Source organism: Aricia agestis, chromosome 22 (assembly GCF_905147365.1).
Source record: "Aricia agestis chromosome 22, ilAriAges1.1, whole genome shotgun sequence".
Lineage (NCBI taxonomy): Eukaryota > Metazoa > Arthropoda > Insecta > Lepidoptera > Lycaenidae > Aricia > Aricia agestis.
Genome location: NC_056427.1, coordinates 7315985 through 7333299, shown reverse-complemented (window position 1 = coordinate 7333299; position 17315 = coordinate 7315985). Strand labels below are relative to the sequence as shown.

Genomic DNA, 17315 nt, shown 5'->3' with positions numbered 1-17315 from the left:
TCGATTTTTCTAGCGGTTATGACTTATGACCTATTGACGAAGTAGTTCCTGTCTTAGCCGCAAGCAAAAGCTAATCATAATATTTATTATTTAGCATTCTATATAGTTTGTACATAATATAAAAACCTGTTATTAGAAAAGGCCGTTGTCCAATGCCTTTGAAAATTATAGATAATAATAATCATTATTAAGCATAACAAAATATTATGTGTAAAAATTGTTGTTTATCGAGAGGTATTACAAAGAACTTAGAAGCATTATTTGCTAGTCAATTAATTTAATATTTATTATTTCAAGAAATCATAAGTTTCGTAACTCAAGAATAAGAGAAAGAGATGTAAGTAGTTTTGTAAGGAAAGAAATATAAGTCATAATGCCTTTGTCTCGTTCTATCTTATCGATAAGCAATAACTTTGTCTCTTTTTGTTTACGAAAATGAAACTGTGAGCGTGTAGTATAAGCAAAATCCTAAGAAACTACATAACGGTTATGTCAATAATCCTTCTTGTCTTTTGAAGTCGTATAATTAATATCTAATTATCGATGTCACGCGGTAAAATGAAATTTTGGATACTGTTTTTTTTGTAACTACTTACTTTTTGAATATTAATTTACTGAGGTTATTAGTTTGCTATTTTAATAAAAATTATCTCTCAAACTAAAATTCGACAAATCTGAACGATTTGTCGAGTATATGTAAATTACGTTTAGCGTGCTAAACGTAATTTACATATAGTCCGTCAAGAAAGTGAAGAGTCATCCCTTTTTTGTGATTGATTTGAAAGGGATGACACTACGATGTTGCCACTTTTTAATTTCTTCGCTTTCTTGACATACTATACACTCAAAAGACAAAACACAACTTCAACACAACTTTTCCAGTTTCCTTCATCACAGAAGTATTAAATATAAAACAGCATAAATCGTAATAAGTAAATAATAATAAAGTAATATAAAAATACAAAATACCAAAAATACATTCATAACAGTTACTAGTCTGAGAATTTTACACAAAAAACTATCGATAGTAAAAATCGATAAAAAAGCCGTTGTGCTCAATCCTTCCTAATTATTTTGACAGCCTATAATTTTTGGCAGTGGCTGCAGCTGTCAAATAGAAAATTTTAATCGTTTCGAAAAAGCTAAAAAAATACGGTACCTACTCGGTTAGTTTTAAATAATATAGTTAAATTGGAGTTATAATCGAGCGTTTTATCTGCGGCTGTGGCGTGTGCCCGCTGGCCTCGTAACTCGGAGTGGGGGCGCCCCACTACGTTCACGTCGGTTCGACGTCGCGTTTCTATTTTGTGTTTTTTTTTAATTCATTTCAGTCCGCATCACGCTCGGCGCGGCCTCGCACCGCTCGGTCTAAAGTAGGATAAAAAAACAAATTGCAGTGTACAGCATAGAGTAGGGACGCGAGTGAAGTGTGTTAATGTGGTGTACCGTGTATTACGTGACGAGAAGGCTGTGATTTTGTATAAAATAGCCCAAGTGAGTTCTGACAGGCAGTGTATAACCCGGGGGAATCGAGGAGACGGCGCGGCGGTTGCGAAACGCTCGCGCTACGGGATTTTCGATTCGGTCGGGTTGCAGCGCCCTCTGCAAAGAATGATACGTGTCGTGTTTACTTTCTCGCTCGATATCTGAACGCGCTGGTAACTCATGGTAAGAGCCTACCATGGCGTCTGAAGCCATGAGCGTGCCTGACAAGAAACCCGAGCACGAGTCAGGTTACTACGAGGGTAGCGACAGGGAGGGGAGTATGGAGTGCGGATGCCCGTCTCCGGTCAGCTCCAGGAACTCCTCGCACTCCAACAAGCACAGCCGGAAGCTGGTGAACGGTGCACCCAAGGTGGTACCTGTGAAGATGCCGGAGAAGGTCGAGGAACCTCCCAAACCGGGGCCAAGTAAACGGAGCAGCTCCGTGGAGCTCATAGGAGGCTCCGTCCCCCCACCGGCCAGGGATTCCATTGACTGGAACCTCGTGGAGGCCAGCAAGATTAGGAAACGATGGAAAGGTTAGTTTTAGTTTGTAATGACATGGCATTTTTTTGGATTTGGATTATTATGATTCAAGTGTTCATGCCCAGTTTCTAAGGGTTTTTGCAAGTTCATATCATTAATTAATTACATTGTTAATTATAAATTAGCTTAACAAAGTGCTATTATCTAATATCTACAAGGGCTACTACCAAAAACTTTAGAAACAATGCCCCAGGCTTTAGAAGTTATGAAGTCAAGCCGCATTTAGCTTAGTGCTTGCTAAACTTGGTTTAATATTAGATTTTGAGTTTATTACTAACTTACTATGTCTTTTGAATAAAAAATTAAAAGGTTACAACTAATTGTAGTTTACACAAAATGTTGTAAATCTAAATAGGTCACAAAATAACCCCTTTGAGAAATATGGGCAAGATTTGTTATCTTTGCTTTAAAATCTTTATAGTTTTATCTGGATTTAAATCAAGAATTTAATGATGCTACAATGTGTTAGGTTATGTCAGAAAATCAAAGGATACTAACCCATCAATCCCCAAGCGGCAGCCAGCTGCATAACAATTGAAAATCTATTGTGTCTGTGATACCCACGATGGAGGTGTTAAGATTATTTTGAAATGAAACATAAATATATAACGACCCTTAATTGTTAAAAGTTAGGTTATCACTTAACAGTAAATCAAAGTGTATATAAATTCACAATCTCACAAGGCTAGATTATTTTAATAAAGGCAAGGTTTTTGTTACAATATGGTTATCTTTTTACTGATTATGAATTTGTTTGTGTTAACATATGAAGAGAAGCAACAATAATATGGATTGATTAATAAATGCAGTCATGTTCTTTAGATAATTTAAAACATAACTGCATTCATATACTGAACAAAAAAAGTGTGTGGTTAATACATCTATATATATATATAAATAAATGGATTTTCAATTGTGTTAGTAACGCTAAAACTCGAAAACAGCTGAACAGATTGGGCTAATTTTAGTCTTAAAATATTCATAGATGTCCAGGTTTTAAAGTGACACGAAGTTCACTGGGACAGCTAGTAATCTTATATCTTTAAACGAGCAATTCATGTTTAAATATATAAGAATATATATATACAATTCATGAAATTTAGTATATAGGGGGTTTCGGGGGCGATAAATCAATCTAGCTAGGAATCATTTTTAGAAAATGTCATTTTATTCGTGTTTTATAGAATACCGAGTAAAGCTCGGTCAAATAGCTAGTATTATATTAATGCTTAACAGCGACCTGGACCTATAATGCTTTAGACATAGCCCATTAATAAGGATGTACAGAAATTGGTTTTTCACTATGAGTCCCAGGAAAAAACATACATTAGGATTGTTTCTTCAGTTGCAGGAAAGGATATAGGATTATCCTTTGGTCATAAAAACGTATGATCCACTGGGTTCACAAAGTTGAAGGCAAAATCTAATATCATCCAAATCTGTTTAGGAGATTTTCTTTGTAGAATTGAACAAACATTAACATATTCAACTAGTAGCAATAGAATCATACACATCTTATTTTATACACTTTCATAGTATCTTTTGTGCACTTGCAACAAAGATCCTTGACATTTGGATGATTTCGTACATTGTGTGCCAAAAACCTAATTTCATACAATTTGTGATCTCACGGCCTACTTGATTCGATGAATAGATATCATAATATTTAGTTTCATATAGATATTATTGTCTAGGTCTGTAATTTAAAAAGTCTGGGGCTATTTTCAAAATATTGTCTGATTCTCCTGAGGAAAATAACAGCTATCCTGTGTTCTTTCTCGGTACTTTAACTAAGGGCCAGGCCACAACACCGCATAGAGACATTGTATCACAAAAAAACCTTTGTAAAGCAATGTATTTTTTGCGATGCGACGCCGCAACGCAGTGTTGTGCCCTGGCCATATGGTCTTACATCTTAGTGTGTTGTCAACTAATATATTATGTATATTCTGTGGTGTTGTACACAAAATTTCATCTAAATTTGTTCAACAACTTAATAAAGATGCAACAGCCACACCACTTTACATGTTGATATTTTATTAGAATAGATATCTCAATTTCAACTAATAGATAAATTTAGTAATGTTTTACAATACTATTGACCACAATAGAAGCATTACACTCTTAAGTTATTGATTTTGCCAACAATGTAAATTATATATTCCTATATATATTTATATAGTGCATTTCACATTTGTATTCTTGGAACTAAAAGACGATTTTAATGGAACTTTCGGTTAAATACTTGTTTTTTAAGTAATAAATATATGCAATTTATGTGCACTATTTTTTATTTTTTTATTACTTTTTTTATTTAAATTATGTAATTTTTATCTTTTTTTTGTACTGACTTTTGTCTTTTTAACTACTGAGTCTCTTTAAAAGAAAATGTTTGTCATTTTTGTAATTTAATAGAATTATAGAATCAAGACTGTTGTCACTTCTCAGTATTATTGACTAAAAATTAAGAGCCACTTAAAGGCAAACTAGAGTTTGTGTTAATATATAATGCTAGATAGATACAAACTTTACACTAAACACTCCCATCAATCCCCAAGCGGCAGCCGGCTGCCGCATAACAATTTAAAATCTATTGTGTCTGTGATACCCACGATGGAGGCTACCTAGTAGAAAAAATTTACAAATAGGCAGTGTTACTGCTGATAGTTGTTTCTTCTAGTATAGGTAATTGCCTAGTCTCAATTTATGATTAAGACTAAAATAAATATGGGGGAAAGAGAGTAAAGAATAATATGACATACCTGATAAATATTTAGTACAATAATTATAACATACGTGGGAGAGCCATGCTTTGGCACGAATGGGCTCGACCGGAGAAATACCACGTTCTCACAGAAAACCGGCGTGAAACAGCGCTTGCGCTGTGTTTCGCCGAGTGGAGTGAGATTGCCGGAGGCCCAATCCCTTACCCTATTTTTTTTTATGAAATAAGGGAGCAAACGGGTCACCTGATGGAAAGCAACTTCCGTCCCTCCCCTATTACCCTATTACCTCTTAAAAGGCCGGCAATGCACCTGCAGCTCTTCTGATGCTGCTAATGTCCATGGGCGATGGAAGTTGCTTTCCATCAGGTGACCCGTTTGCTCGTTTGCCCCCTTATTTCATAAAAAAAATACACTTAGCAATATATATATTGCTCTTAATGTAATACCCCCGATATTACATTATCATTTCTATGATCATATATAGGATCCAATATATATGATCATTTGATCATATTATCTGCGTATTACATTATCATATTTCATTGATCCTATTTTACGTCATATTGGTTTCAATAGCCAATGGAGAGCGCTAAGGCTGACAGGTATTGACATCAGGGTTACTAGATCTCAGAGAATTTGATTTGTCAAAAGACATCGTCATTTTTAATATGGCTTGTTTTTTGTTATTTCAGCATGATTATCCAAGTATATAATTAGAAAAATAATTACATTACATTATTTGAAATGTATTAACGAACAAGAAATTAAAAACTCTTTTTTATATTAAATAACTGGCAACACCTATTTCTATGACCGTATTGGATCCAATCTCTAAGCAAATGTCAAAAATCTATGATGTCTATAATACATTATCCAATATCATTGACTCAATGATCTCGGATCCAATATAATATATGATAATCTAATATCCCCCTTAGTGCAGCCTAATAATTTTATGTTTTAAAGTACATTTCAATGATTGCTTTCAAAAATTATAAATAAAACTTAGATTTTACATTTATTTTTAGAATTAATAATACATTTACAAGATCATTTAAAACTTTACACAAGACAACTTAGAGGTTACAGGAAAAAACATTGGAAATGTAAATTATACACACAATATTATCATGATTCATGATAGTATTTAAAATACATTTACACTTTACTAGTAAAAATATTCACTAACTAGCTGTTGCCCGCGACTCCGTCCGCGTGGACTATAGTTTAGCGCGCGGTGTTATAAAAATTGGTGTCAAATTTAAAGCCTTTTAAAACCCTGGTACCCTTTAAAACAAAATACCCAAAAACAGCTGTGCATTTAATTTTTTTTAATTAAACTTTATAAATTATGCCAAATTTTAAAGCTTATTTAGCCCTCCATTATTAAACAACTTTAGCTTTACCCATAAACTATTTTATTTATCATTGATAGGTTTAAGGTTACGTCACTGCATAGAAAAAGTACTGAGTTATTTAAAAACGTGTATATCAATCGAAATACTACTCAAGATGGTACCACCTGTTATAGAAAAACATTTGAGTAGCGCTAGCGCGATGTAGGCGTCTCTTAGCGCCATCTGTTATGATTTTTTGGAACCAACTTATTTTGAAGTTTGAACAAATTTACAACCCCTTTTTCCAGTTAAAAAGTAGCCTGGACTTTCTCAGGCCTTAGACTATCTGTGTACATATCGGTTCAGTAAATTTGGCGTGAAAGCGAGACAGACAGACAGACAGAGATACTTTCGCATTTATAATATTAGTATAGATTATAACTATACAGGTTCTGCTTGTCTTTGTCAAAAGCTACTTGACAGACAAAAACAGAGGACTTTGAATAAAGAATATTATATATTGATCTTTATAAGTAGGAAGTTCCATTTTTACTCTCACTGAGAAATTACTTTAAGATAGATCTTCTTTAATAATAAATGATTTATTAATATGTGTCTACAGCGGAGGTTCTCAAACTTATTTTGTCTACTTTAAGAACAAATTATAATAACTATAGCGTCCCCATTTTTTTTTCTGGGTCCCACACTATAGCCCCCCCTCAGACCTTCAGCGCCCACAAGGGGGCGTTATCGCCCACTTTGGGAAAAGTTGGTCTACAGGGTAATATACTAGATGACCCGGGAACTATGTGTCAAGTTCCTCCTAATATTTAAACCTTCCCTGGACTTCCTTCCATCAATCACAATGGTATGGTTCACGATTAATTACATAAATTAACTTTTCTGCGAGACCGCAGTATTTAAAGATTCTACCCTATATCAGAGTAGACAGAATTGTAGAGTATGTAACCGACTTAGAACTGAGGTTGAATTTTTTAAGTTTGATGTATTATGACAAAAGTCGTCGTTACCTACAAATTTAGTTGTTGTTTATATTTTGGCACATGCAAAAAAAACTGTCAGAATTCCAAAATCTTCATTTTAAAAATAAATTATATCAGCCAGCGCGCCAGCCCTTAACTTATCCTGGCGAAACCCGAAAGAAATGACAGGTATTAATACACGTCCGTCTCTTAGCAGTCGAGGTAGTAGTGATGGTAGTTATGTCTATTGTGCCTATATCCAGAGTAGACAGAATGATAGAGTATGCCGACTTAGAACTGATGTTGAAATTTTTAAATTTGACGTATTATGACGAAAATCGTCGCTAGGGTTGTTAACTTGTTACCTACGAATTTAAAAATATGACATATTCGCTGGACGTGTTCCTCTTTGGTCGTATTGTTGTTTGTGTTTTGGCACATGCGATTAAAATTGTCAGAATCCAATTTTGAAAGCGCGAGGCACATTCCGTTCATAGTCCTAGTGAAACCCGACGAATTTGACAGATATTGAAACCTGTCCGTCTCTTTGCAGTCGAACTACTGGTCGTTATGTCTATTGTGCCTATATCTTAGTAAGTTGTATGACACTGATAAGGAATTGTTGATGTCAATATTGTAAACAACATGATACAACATTATGTTTGTACAAATATTTTTGTCATGAAACAATGACCCTATATTTTAGAAGGAAAAAATTTGCATCATCATTATTATCTAGCAGTCTTGCTAAGCTGGTACCGGAAATAGATCTACTATATTAGCAGATTGTTGAAGGGCTTAAACATTCTACAAGCTACACAATATAATATATTTTTTTAGTATTTTTTAAATATATAATTGATAAATAACAATGAATTTATGTTGCGATTGTCCATGGCCGACGGTACTACCGTCGGCCATGGCCGTTGCTTTCCATCAGGTGACCCGTTTGCTCGTTTGCAACCTTCATTAAAAAAAAAAATTACGGCTGAACCGATTTGGGTAATTTCAGTCTTGAAATATTCATGGAAGGCCAGGAAAAATGTTATGAAGTTCACCTGATCGACTAGTTATTCTTAGATATATATAGACAATACAATCTAATAGAAAAGATTTGTTGTCTCTGATTACTATAATATATAATATTATGTTTAAATAACTACTAACATTAAATAATAATCGGCCAAGTGCGAGTCGGACTCGCGCACGAAGGGTTCCGTACCGTTATAGAGGAAAAATAGGCGAAAAATTGTGTTTTTCTATGGGAGCCCCCCTTAAATCTTAATTTTTTATTTTATTTTAATATTATTCTTAAATATAGAAGTAGACATATAATTAAGGCCTTTGTGAAAATATCAAGTGCCCACCTGTTGCCATTATTGATTAAAGCAAAAAAGGCCAAAAAAATCACTTTTATTGTATGGGACCTTTAAATATTAATTTTATTTTGTTTTTAGTATTTGTTGTTTTAGCGGCAACAGATATTCACAATCTGTGAAAATTTCAGAACTCTAGCTATAGCGGTTCTTGAGATACATCCTGGAGACAGACAGAAGGACCGACAGACATCGAAGTCTCATGAATAGGGTCCCGTTTTCGCCCTTTGGGTATGGAACCCTAAAAACAAAAATTAAACTATTTATGTATATTTTATTGTAAACATATTTAAATACTTTTACTTCCATTACTATGAAATATCCACATAATATAACCTCTTCCTTGGAAGTTGGTTAAATATGGCACCAAAGAGATATTAAAGTTACACAGCTGTTACTATGCAAAGTCTAGATAAAATACAAGGCTAAAGTCACATGCAGTGGATATCGAATTTCGTCTTTATTTCTATGGGAATAAGGTTGAATAATAGTAACAATACATACTGTATTAATAACCATAAAAGTTAGCTTTGTGTTACGGTGAACTTACTTTAATGCTATTAATTGATATGTCCCTTGTTAAATATTATAAATTAACAAGGGTTTAGTTCTATTAGGCCCAATTTTCAGCAATGATTGTTAAACTTAATGATCAAATATCACCTCTTTCGTTTTTCATATGAGTGAAAGGGAAGACATGACATTTTAACAAGCTGCAAACACTAACAGACGTTGGTGCTAAAGCTTCTTCCTTGTCCATATCCATATATAAATAAATTTTAAATTATGTTAGTCTTGCTGAAACTTGACAACGGCTGGACCGATTTGACTAATTTTAGTCTTAAAATATATTTTGTGGATGTCCATCGCTTCTCGGCCTTTTGGCTAAGATCAAAGTGTAGTAGGGAAGGTTTATGTTTAGGAGGAAAGTGGTACGAAGTTCATCTAGTAAAATAATATGTAAGAGATAAGTACAGATATATGTTACTGAGATGCATCATTTATACTCCGCTAATAAACACAAAAACAATGTTGATATATAGTTAATGAAAACTTTAATTAAAATATAAAAATTATTTGCTATCTCTTTCATTATACTTCTTCAGAAAGTGTTTCAAATTTTTTTCAGTTATCTTGTAACTCCTATACTACAAATAATAAAAAGTAAGGAAATGTATTGAAATGTGCATCGGTACACATTTTTGACAAGTATTGTAGAACATGTTTTTTGACGGAGCAATTCTTGAATTTCATGAAAATCGTTGGAGCCAATTCCGAGATTCCAATTATATATATATATAATTGGAATCTCGGAATTGGCTCCAACGATTTTCATGAAATTTAGTATATATATAGGGGGTTTCGGGGTCGATAAATCGATCTAGCTAGGAATCATTTTCAGAAAATGTCTTTCTATTCGTGTTTTATCGATAATCGATAAATTGAAAAATATGACTCTTCCTGACATCTATTAGCGGATAATAATACTATTTTGCGAGCAACTAATTGTTTTAACGACCAGCAGATGGCGTTATTAGGTAACATGAAGTCAATGAGTGTTTGTTATACCGAGCAAAGCTCGGTCATCCAGGTACTCTAAAGTATACATGACATATGACATAATATATTAACATACTGTTTTGTCTGTTTTCCAGTGAATCTGAATGGTGCTACCAAAGTGGATATTACACATTTCGACCTGCTCAAAGTCCTTGGAACGGGAGGTAAGTTTCTTTTATTTATTTTGTCTAAGCCATAAAGAGGGCTATACTTTTAAAGGATGTCTTTCTTACATTTTTTGAGAGCAGAGATGCTTAAACTTTTAAGTGATGGAATTAACCAAAATAATAATTATTACATGAAACCCTATACGGGTAACAGGACTAACCCAAAATTCCAATTGTATTATCATATTTGATTTAACTTTTTCCTGTTTTAACCGTTAATATAATTATTTTTTTGTGTAAACGTACAGCCGGTCCACACAAAAGTAGTTGATGACATGCCCAAAACATTAATTTATTTCACCAAATCTAAAATTATATTTAACTTATGATTCTAATGATAACAAACAATTAATTTTAAGGTGACTTTAGTTGTGTAATTAGAGGTTAATTAAAAAATGTCAGGTGCCAATGTCCTTTGTTTTGTTAAATTAAAACTGTTATCTTTCTTTATTGTTTAAATGTTTAGTATTTAAAATTGATCTTATTATTTTAACACTATATTACTGTCGGGCCACACTAACGTCAAACGCCGTTAATTATCGCGTTGTTGGACGTTAGCCGTAGGTGTAACCGTTTACAATGCCGTTTTCCGTTTGGCGATAGCTCTAGTGGCGGTACATCAAGAGATTAACGCGAGAATTAATGCGATGAAGCGGCCACACTACGTATCGTCACTTTGCGTTGAGAGCCCGACGCCCCCCAATATTGCCCGACTAGAATGTCACACGTGTGACTTTAGGGGAGGGGGCCAGGCCCCCCTCATTGTTTATCTCCAAACCAACAGACTAGTTATAGCCACGATTAAACTACCATGGTCTTAACCAGACCAGTAGCTTAGACCATTTCGAAAAAAAAAAAAAAATGAGAGCCCGACGGGATCACACGTCTTGGCTTCGACTTGTTTGCATTTAAATCGCACGTCTTTTTAAATATTTAAATACGTACTTTGGTTATAGAGTCTTCACTCCACTCTAGTTACTCCTAATGAGAAAGTAATTCCTTTTTTTTTGAGATTTTGCAAACCGAACCATGTTTGTGGGATCTGAAACTCAAAAGTTACAAGAATCGTGGAATGCAAAGTGATGCTTGACGACGAATAATAGAATTATTATTACCTTTTGAAGAAATGAATTAACATTATAAAAAGATAAAAGCAACTTCAAAATTGTACGTAATTTAGAATTAAATCTCCCTACCTCCAAAACTACTGAACCAATTTTGATGCAACTTGCACTATTCCCTAAGTTGAACAATAATTAGTACAATAAAAAAAGATTTACTGAAATCGCAATGGTAGTTCCAGAGAAATGCGAACACAGACATAAAAACATACATACATACTTACATATATAAATACCTACACTTTTGAAATATTTTGGCACATTTGTTCAGACGCTGATATACGAAAATTAGGCAGTTCTGGAATATTACATACATACGCGTCGAATTAATAACCTCCTTTTTTTGAAGTCGGTTAAGTAAAATCAACGCCGTTTTCAATGCCGTTTTCAACGCCGTTGGGCATTAAACGTTGACCGTTCAAGTGTAGCCACCCACTTTAACGCGTTAAAATTATCGCAATAATTGTCGCATTGTTGGGCATTGACGTTAAACGTTAGTGTGGCCCGAACATTATAGACTAGTCTTTTACAAAAAAAAATCAATCAAAAATCAAAAATATTTATTTCCAAATAGGTTAACAAAGTTAACACTTTTAGAACGTCGTGTCTACATGAGGCCTACCACCGGTTCGGGAACTACCCCGCCGAGAAGAACCGGCGCACAACAAAAAAATAATATTTAATATTTTACATAGGGTGCTATTGTAATAGGTCTGTTGCCTTTGACTGACATGTGACGTTTCCAATGTGCCAGAGAGTGACAAGCAGACCTTGTACAGTTTGCTGATTAAATATTTTTGTTCGTTAAGGGCTTTACAAGACAAAATGACCATGATAGTTTGATTCAACTCATTTGCGATATAGTGCATTGTTATTTCTAAAAATTGAATATTATTTCTGAACATTATTATGCTGAAAATACGAAGTTATTTCAGTCTGCTGAATATTGACGGATTAAGTTGATACTTAATCTGTGCCGAATTTCACATTACTCAATGCAATTCGCCACTACTGCAATTTTACACTAACATAATTTTTCACTACACCCAATATTTTTCGTTGGGAGTTTTATTACTTTATACTTACTAACTAGACGACAGTTAGCGACAGTTACATTGAACCTTCGGTACCCCATCCCACCCCATAGTACCCCAGCTGTTCACGCATCACATCAAGGTCGTTGACCCCGCACGTGGTCTGAGGATATCCTGCCTCTACCCCCATAGTGTGTGTGACTGTCCCGTAAAGAGTATCCCGTAAATCGTATTCTTTTAAATACCCGAGTTTAAACTTAGACCCGCTGCTTTTTAACCCCCGACAAAAAAGAGGGGTGTTATAAGTTTGACGTGTCTGTCTGTCGGTCTGTCTGTCTGTCTGTCTGTCTGTCTGTCTGTCTGTCTGTCTGTCTGTCTGTCTGTGGCATCGTAGCATCGTAGCATCCAAACGGGTGGACCGATTTTGATCTAGTTTTTTTGTTTGAAAGCTGACTTAATTGATTATCATCAGCCTGCTCCGTGCTGAAAAATCGCGGTTCATTCGTGAAGGGCCGATTAGCAATTTGCAGTCGTTTAGTGGACTTTATTGCATTCTAGGCCGTGACATTCATGAATATTTACACATTAATGGAAAGTTGACCTGGTGCTGCAGCATCACCTGGTAATCAATAGGATACCCAACTCCTAACCAATTACTTAGAGCAATGGTTTCGTGTTTGGGCTCATTTTAATTGCGACAGCTAGTAACGACGTAGATAACCAATAAATTTTTGTCCCCCGACACACCGTGATAACAATTATGGACCAAAATATCACTTTACAGTCTAAACACTTAGGAATTACTTGAACTTACTAGTACTTATTTCACGGAGCCGGATACCTTTCCAACGAATGCAAAACCGTGGAAATCGGTCCGTGCGTTCTGGAGTTATAGCGTCAGGAAGGAAAACCCGACTTATTTTTATTAGATAATTCGCATACGTCTAGTCGCACGCATACAAACACCGTGCCGAAGCCTAGCAACGCCGCACCGACGCTGTGCCGGCCGGAGTGGGAGTTGTTAGGTTCTGTTTTGTTACGGAATTCGGTCGGGGTAAACCAAATGTTTTGTTCGTCGTTTGACCACGTTCCTGTCAATATTCTGACATGACGTGTGTCGGGTTGTGGTCGGATTGTTTACTGTGTGTGCTAGAAGCGCCGTCTGACCGACCTTTGTGTAGTATTCCCTATCTATACTAATATTTTAAAGCGGAAGAGTTTGTTAGTTTGTTTGTTTGAACGCGCTAAACTCAGGAACTACTGGTCCGATTTGAAAAAAATCTTTCAGTGTTAGGTAACCCATTTATCGAGGAAGGCTATAGGCTATATTTTATCACGCTAAGACTAATGGGAGCGAAGGTATAGAGGAAAATGTGGAAAAAACGGGGGAAATTAATTGAAATTGCTTGTTATCTTAAGAACTACTGGAGCAATTTTTATGTTATTTGGCACACATGAATAACCGTGAAATGCCTAAATTACGCGAGCGATGCCGCGCGGAACATGTAGTAAATAATGTTTAGAAAGAAAGTACATGGCAAACATGAGGAAATGTACTTTAATAAAAGTCACAGGTTGTTTATCCTTAACGCGACCTTACCATTCCATCTTACCTCTCGGAAACCTTTTCACTGGAGGTGACATTTTGACCTTTAATTTATTTCACGTGTTTGCTTTGAAGTATTTATAAACTTCTGTTTACTCGTTATTGTTGACTGTAAATAGAACGTTTAGGGTCAGTGGCGGATTTACCAATAGGCTAAGTAGGCTGGAGCCTAGAGCGGCAGATTTAGAGGGGCGGCAAATTTAGCCCCATTTTTTTATCTTACAGAAATAAAAAATCCCACCAAAAACATTTCTTGTAAAATATTGCCGAGAAGACCACATATTAGGTTTAAGTTTACCCTGTGAAAAAGATATGAGATCTCATGTGGAGTCAAGCTTCTGAATCTACACACGGCCTAACTCTACTGACCCTAACTTAAACAAATTCTGCATACTTACCAGTAAATATGTAAGTCTTCGCCGTTTCGCTACCGCACACCTTGTGTGGTCGTCTCGCCAAAAATTTTCAAAAAATGTTTTCGGTGGGATATGATTGTGAACTAAACTAACGCATTGAATTTCAAAGGTCAGTTATAGAGGCGGCTAAAATTGAATAGCCTACAGGCGGCAAATTTGTAAATCCGCCACTGTTTAGGGTTAAGAAAAGGAAGCCGTTTTGAGGTTGAGATGGAAATTTGTTTGTTCATTACTGAGTTTTAATTGCTTTTGTTATTGAGCTTAATGTAAACAACGTTTGGTATGTAAACAAGTCACAAACATGTTGTAATTTATATAAATTAACACCTCCATCGTGGGTATCGCAGACACATTAGATTTTCAATTGTTAAACGGCAGCCGAATCCCTTGGGGATTGATGGGTTAAAAAGATTTTCAGCTCCGTTTGCACGTTAGGACAATGCAGGTTGATCACCTGATTGTCTGACAAGTAAGATGATCCTGAATGCGTCCAGGATGGGCATGTAAAAAGTCGGTCCTGCGCCTGATCTCTCGCCAGTCGTGTGACGTGTCGGTCTTCCGTCCCACTGGGTTATGAGATTAAAAGGAATAGAGAGTGCTCTTGTGTACTGCGCAGTGCGCACTGCGCACACACTTGGGCAATATAAAATCACTCCAACGTAACTGGCCTGGTTTTAATGAAACCGGCCACCGTCACCGAAACCGGTGTGGGAGTTATTATCATATTATTATGTTAGTACTTAGTAAGGATTCCTTTTTTAGGGTACCGTACCCAAAGAGTAAAAACGGGACCCTATTACTGAGACTTCGATGTCTGTCCGTCTGTCTCCAGGCTGTAACTCAAGAACGGTAATAGAAACACGTAAAAGAAACACATAATCTGTGTTTCACAGATTATGTGTTTCTGTTGCCGCTATAACAACAAATACTAAAAATAAAATAAATTAAATATTATACAACAAACGTGATTTTTTTGTTCGTAATCCATAACGGCAGGCAACAGGTAAGCACTTGAAGTGTTCACAAAATATTTAACTTTATTCGTACTTCAATTATATTTTAATAATAAAATAAATAATTAAGGGGGGCTCCCATACAAAAAACACAATTTTTTGCTCTATAACGGTACGGAACCCTTCTTTCGCGAGTCCGACTCGCACTTGGCCGTTTTTATTTGTGCATTTTCGTGTCGTCACTCGTTGCGTTACTTCACCACGGGCCACGGCGCTCAACAGATGTGAGCATTTCGGCTACCATCTGGCTTTTATCAGTCCAACGCATGCGTGGCTCTTATCAGTTATCACCAAAAACCTGTTGCTTGATGCGTATTCGTAGATAGATGTCATAGTTTTTTTTGGGGATGGAAAATAAGGGGTTTTAGTCAAATATTAACTTTATTATGTTTTTAGTATTTGTTGTTATAGCAGAACCAGAAATACATAATCTGTGAAAATTTCAACTCTCTAGCTATCACCGTTCTTGAGATACAGCCGACGAAGTCGAAGTCTAGCTATAGCGGTTCTTGAGTTACTGGACTGGAGACAGACGGATCGAAGTCTCAGTAATAGGGTCCCGTTTTTACCCTTTGGGTACGGAACCCTAAAAATGGTTGGTATTCAAGATTTGAAAGTTTACATAATATTTAGATTTTGGATGATTTCGTCAACAAAGGACAATGCCCATAAATGTATGAACCAAAAACCAGGAGTCAATGAAGAATTATGTGGGGAATTTTTGGGGATTTACATATATGTATTTGAAAATTAAGTGCGAAACCTCGCCGATTTTCTCTAATTACATGGTGTTTCTAGTTTCTACATTGGAAAACATTCCTATACAAGCTGTGGAGCCTGTCTATTTCTATATTTATTCTAACAAACAGCAAAACGATAAGTATTTCATAAGAATACAATTTTGCACTTTGAAAACTAACTGAATCGAATATCATATGAACAAAGGCTGCTTTTAATTAGCCGTTTAGCTGTTATACAACTAGACATAAGCTACTAAAGGTCAGACGGTTCCCGCAAGACCGCTGATGCGTGGAATAGGGTGCTCATTACAGTGTGGAGATTTGTGACTTACTAGTTACTACCTGTTCTGTTATGGGCTCCTAGTACTTCCTGCCTTGGTCAATATCCTTAGTTAAAACCTTCCAATTAGTAAAACGTAGCGAATGTTATTATTCGACAAATTAACTATTCGAATAATTCGAATATTTTACAAAAGTGTTCGAATAATTTGAATATTATTCTAATATTATTTTTTTTTAATGCTGAAAACTCTGAACAAAAGTAACAAAAAACTTCGTACAACCATGTACAACCTATTTTGTTAAGGCATAAAATTAACTGTACACCAGAAATAGTAACATTTCGCAGACAAAAATTGTAAACGATCACCAAAATACAGACCACCATTTTAATGTAAAATGATAACCAAAGACTTAACATCTCGTTATCCTATTTATGTAAAATGACTCCAAATAAATCATTGCAAAACCAAAAATAGTAAATGATCACCAAAATTAGTAAATGATCACCAACATTATACTAGCATTTTAATGTAAAATTATCACCAAAGATTTAACATCTCGCTATCCTATTTGTACAAAATGACTCCAAATAAATCATTGTAAAACCAAAAGTAGTAAACGATCACCAAAACTAGTAAATGATCACCAACATCATACTAGCATTTTAATCTAAAATTATAACCAAAGTATTTTCATTTTGCTATCCTATTAGAGAAAAATGAACCAAAAAAATTATTGCTTACCGGAAAATGATAAATAATAAAACCGAACTACATTTTAATTTTAAAATGAGAAACAAAAGAATTACAATATCTCGTTATTTGACTATCGTAAATAAATAATAATAATATAATAAACATAACGAGACTTAGTACCTAACTTTAGCAAAATCGGTTCAGTGGTTTGGGGTTACAGACAGACAGCCA

At 35.1% G+C, this 17315-nt stretch overlaps 1 protein-coding gene across 2 annotated transcripts in view; it reads left to right on the top strand.

Moving 5' to 3' along the window:
- LOC121738195 (ribosomal protein S6 kinase alpha-5-like) overlaps nt 1–17315 on the top strand; it is a 109181-nt gene that overhangs the window by 6771 nt on the left and 85095 nt on the right. Inside the window, exons 1-2 of one of the 2 annotated variants that reach the window (XM_042130108.1) lie at nt 1224–2021; nt 10106–10174. In XM_042130108.1, the coding sequence (XP_041986042.1) occupies nt 1682–2021; nt 10106–10174 (409 nt within the window). In that variant the 5' untranslated portion in view covers nt 1224–1681. Of the gene's footprint in view, nt 1–1223; nt 2022–10105; nt 10175–17315 lie in introns of those variants that run through there. The other variant, XM_042130107.1, reaches the window with a different exon arrangement.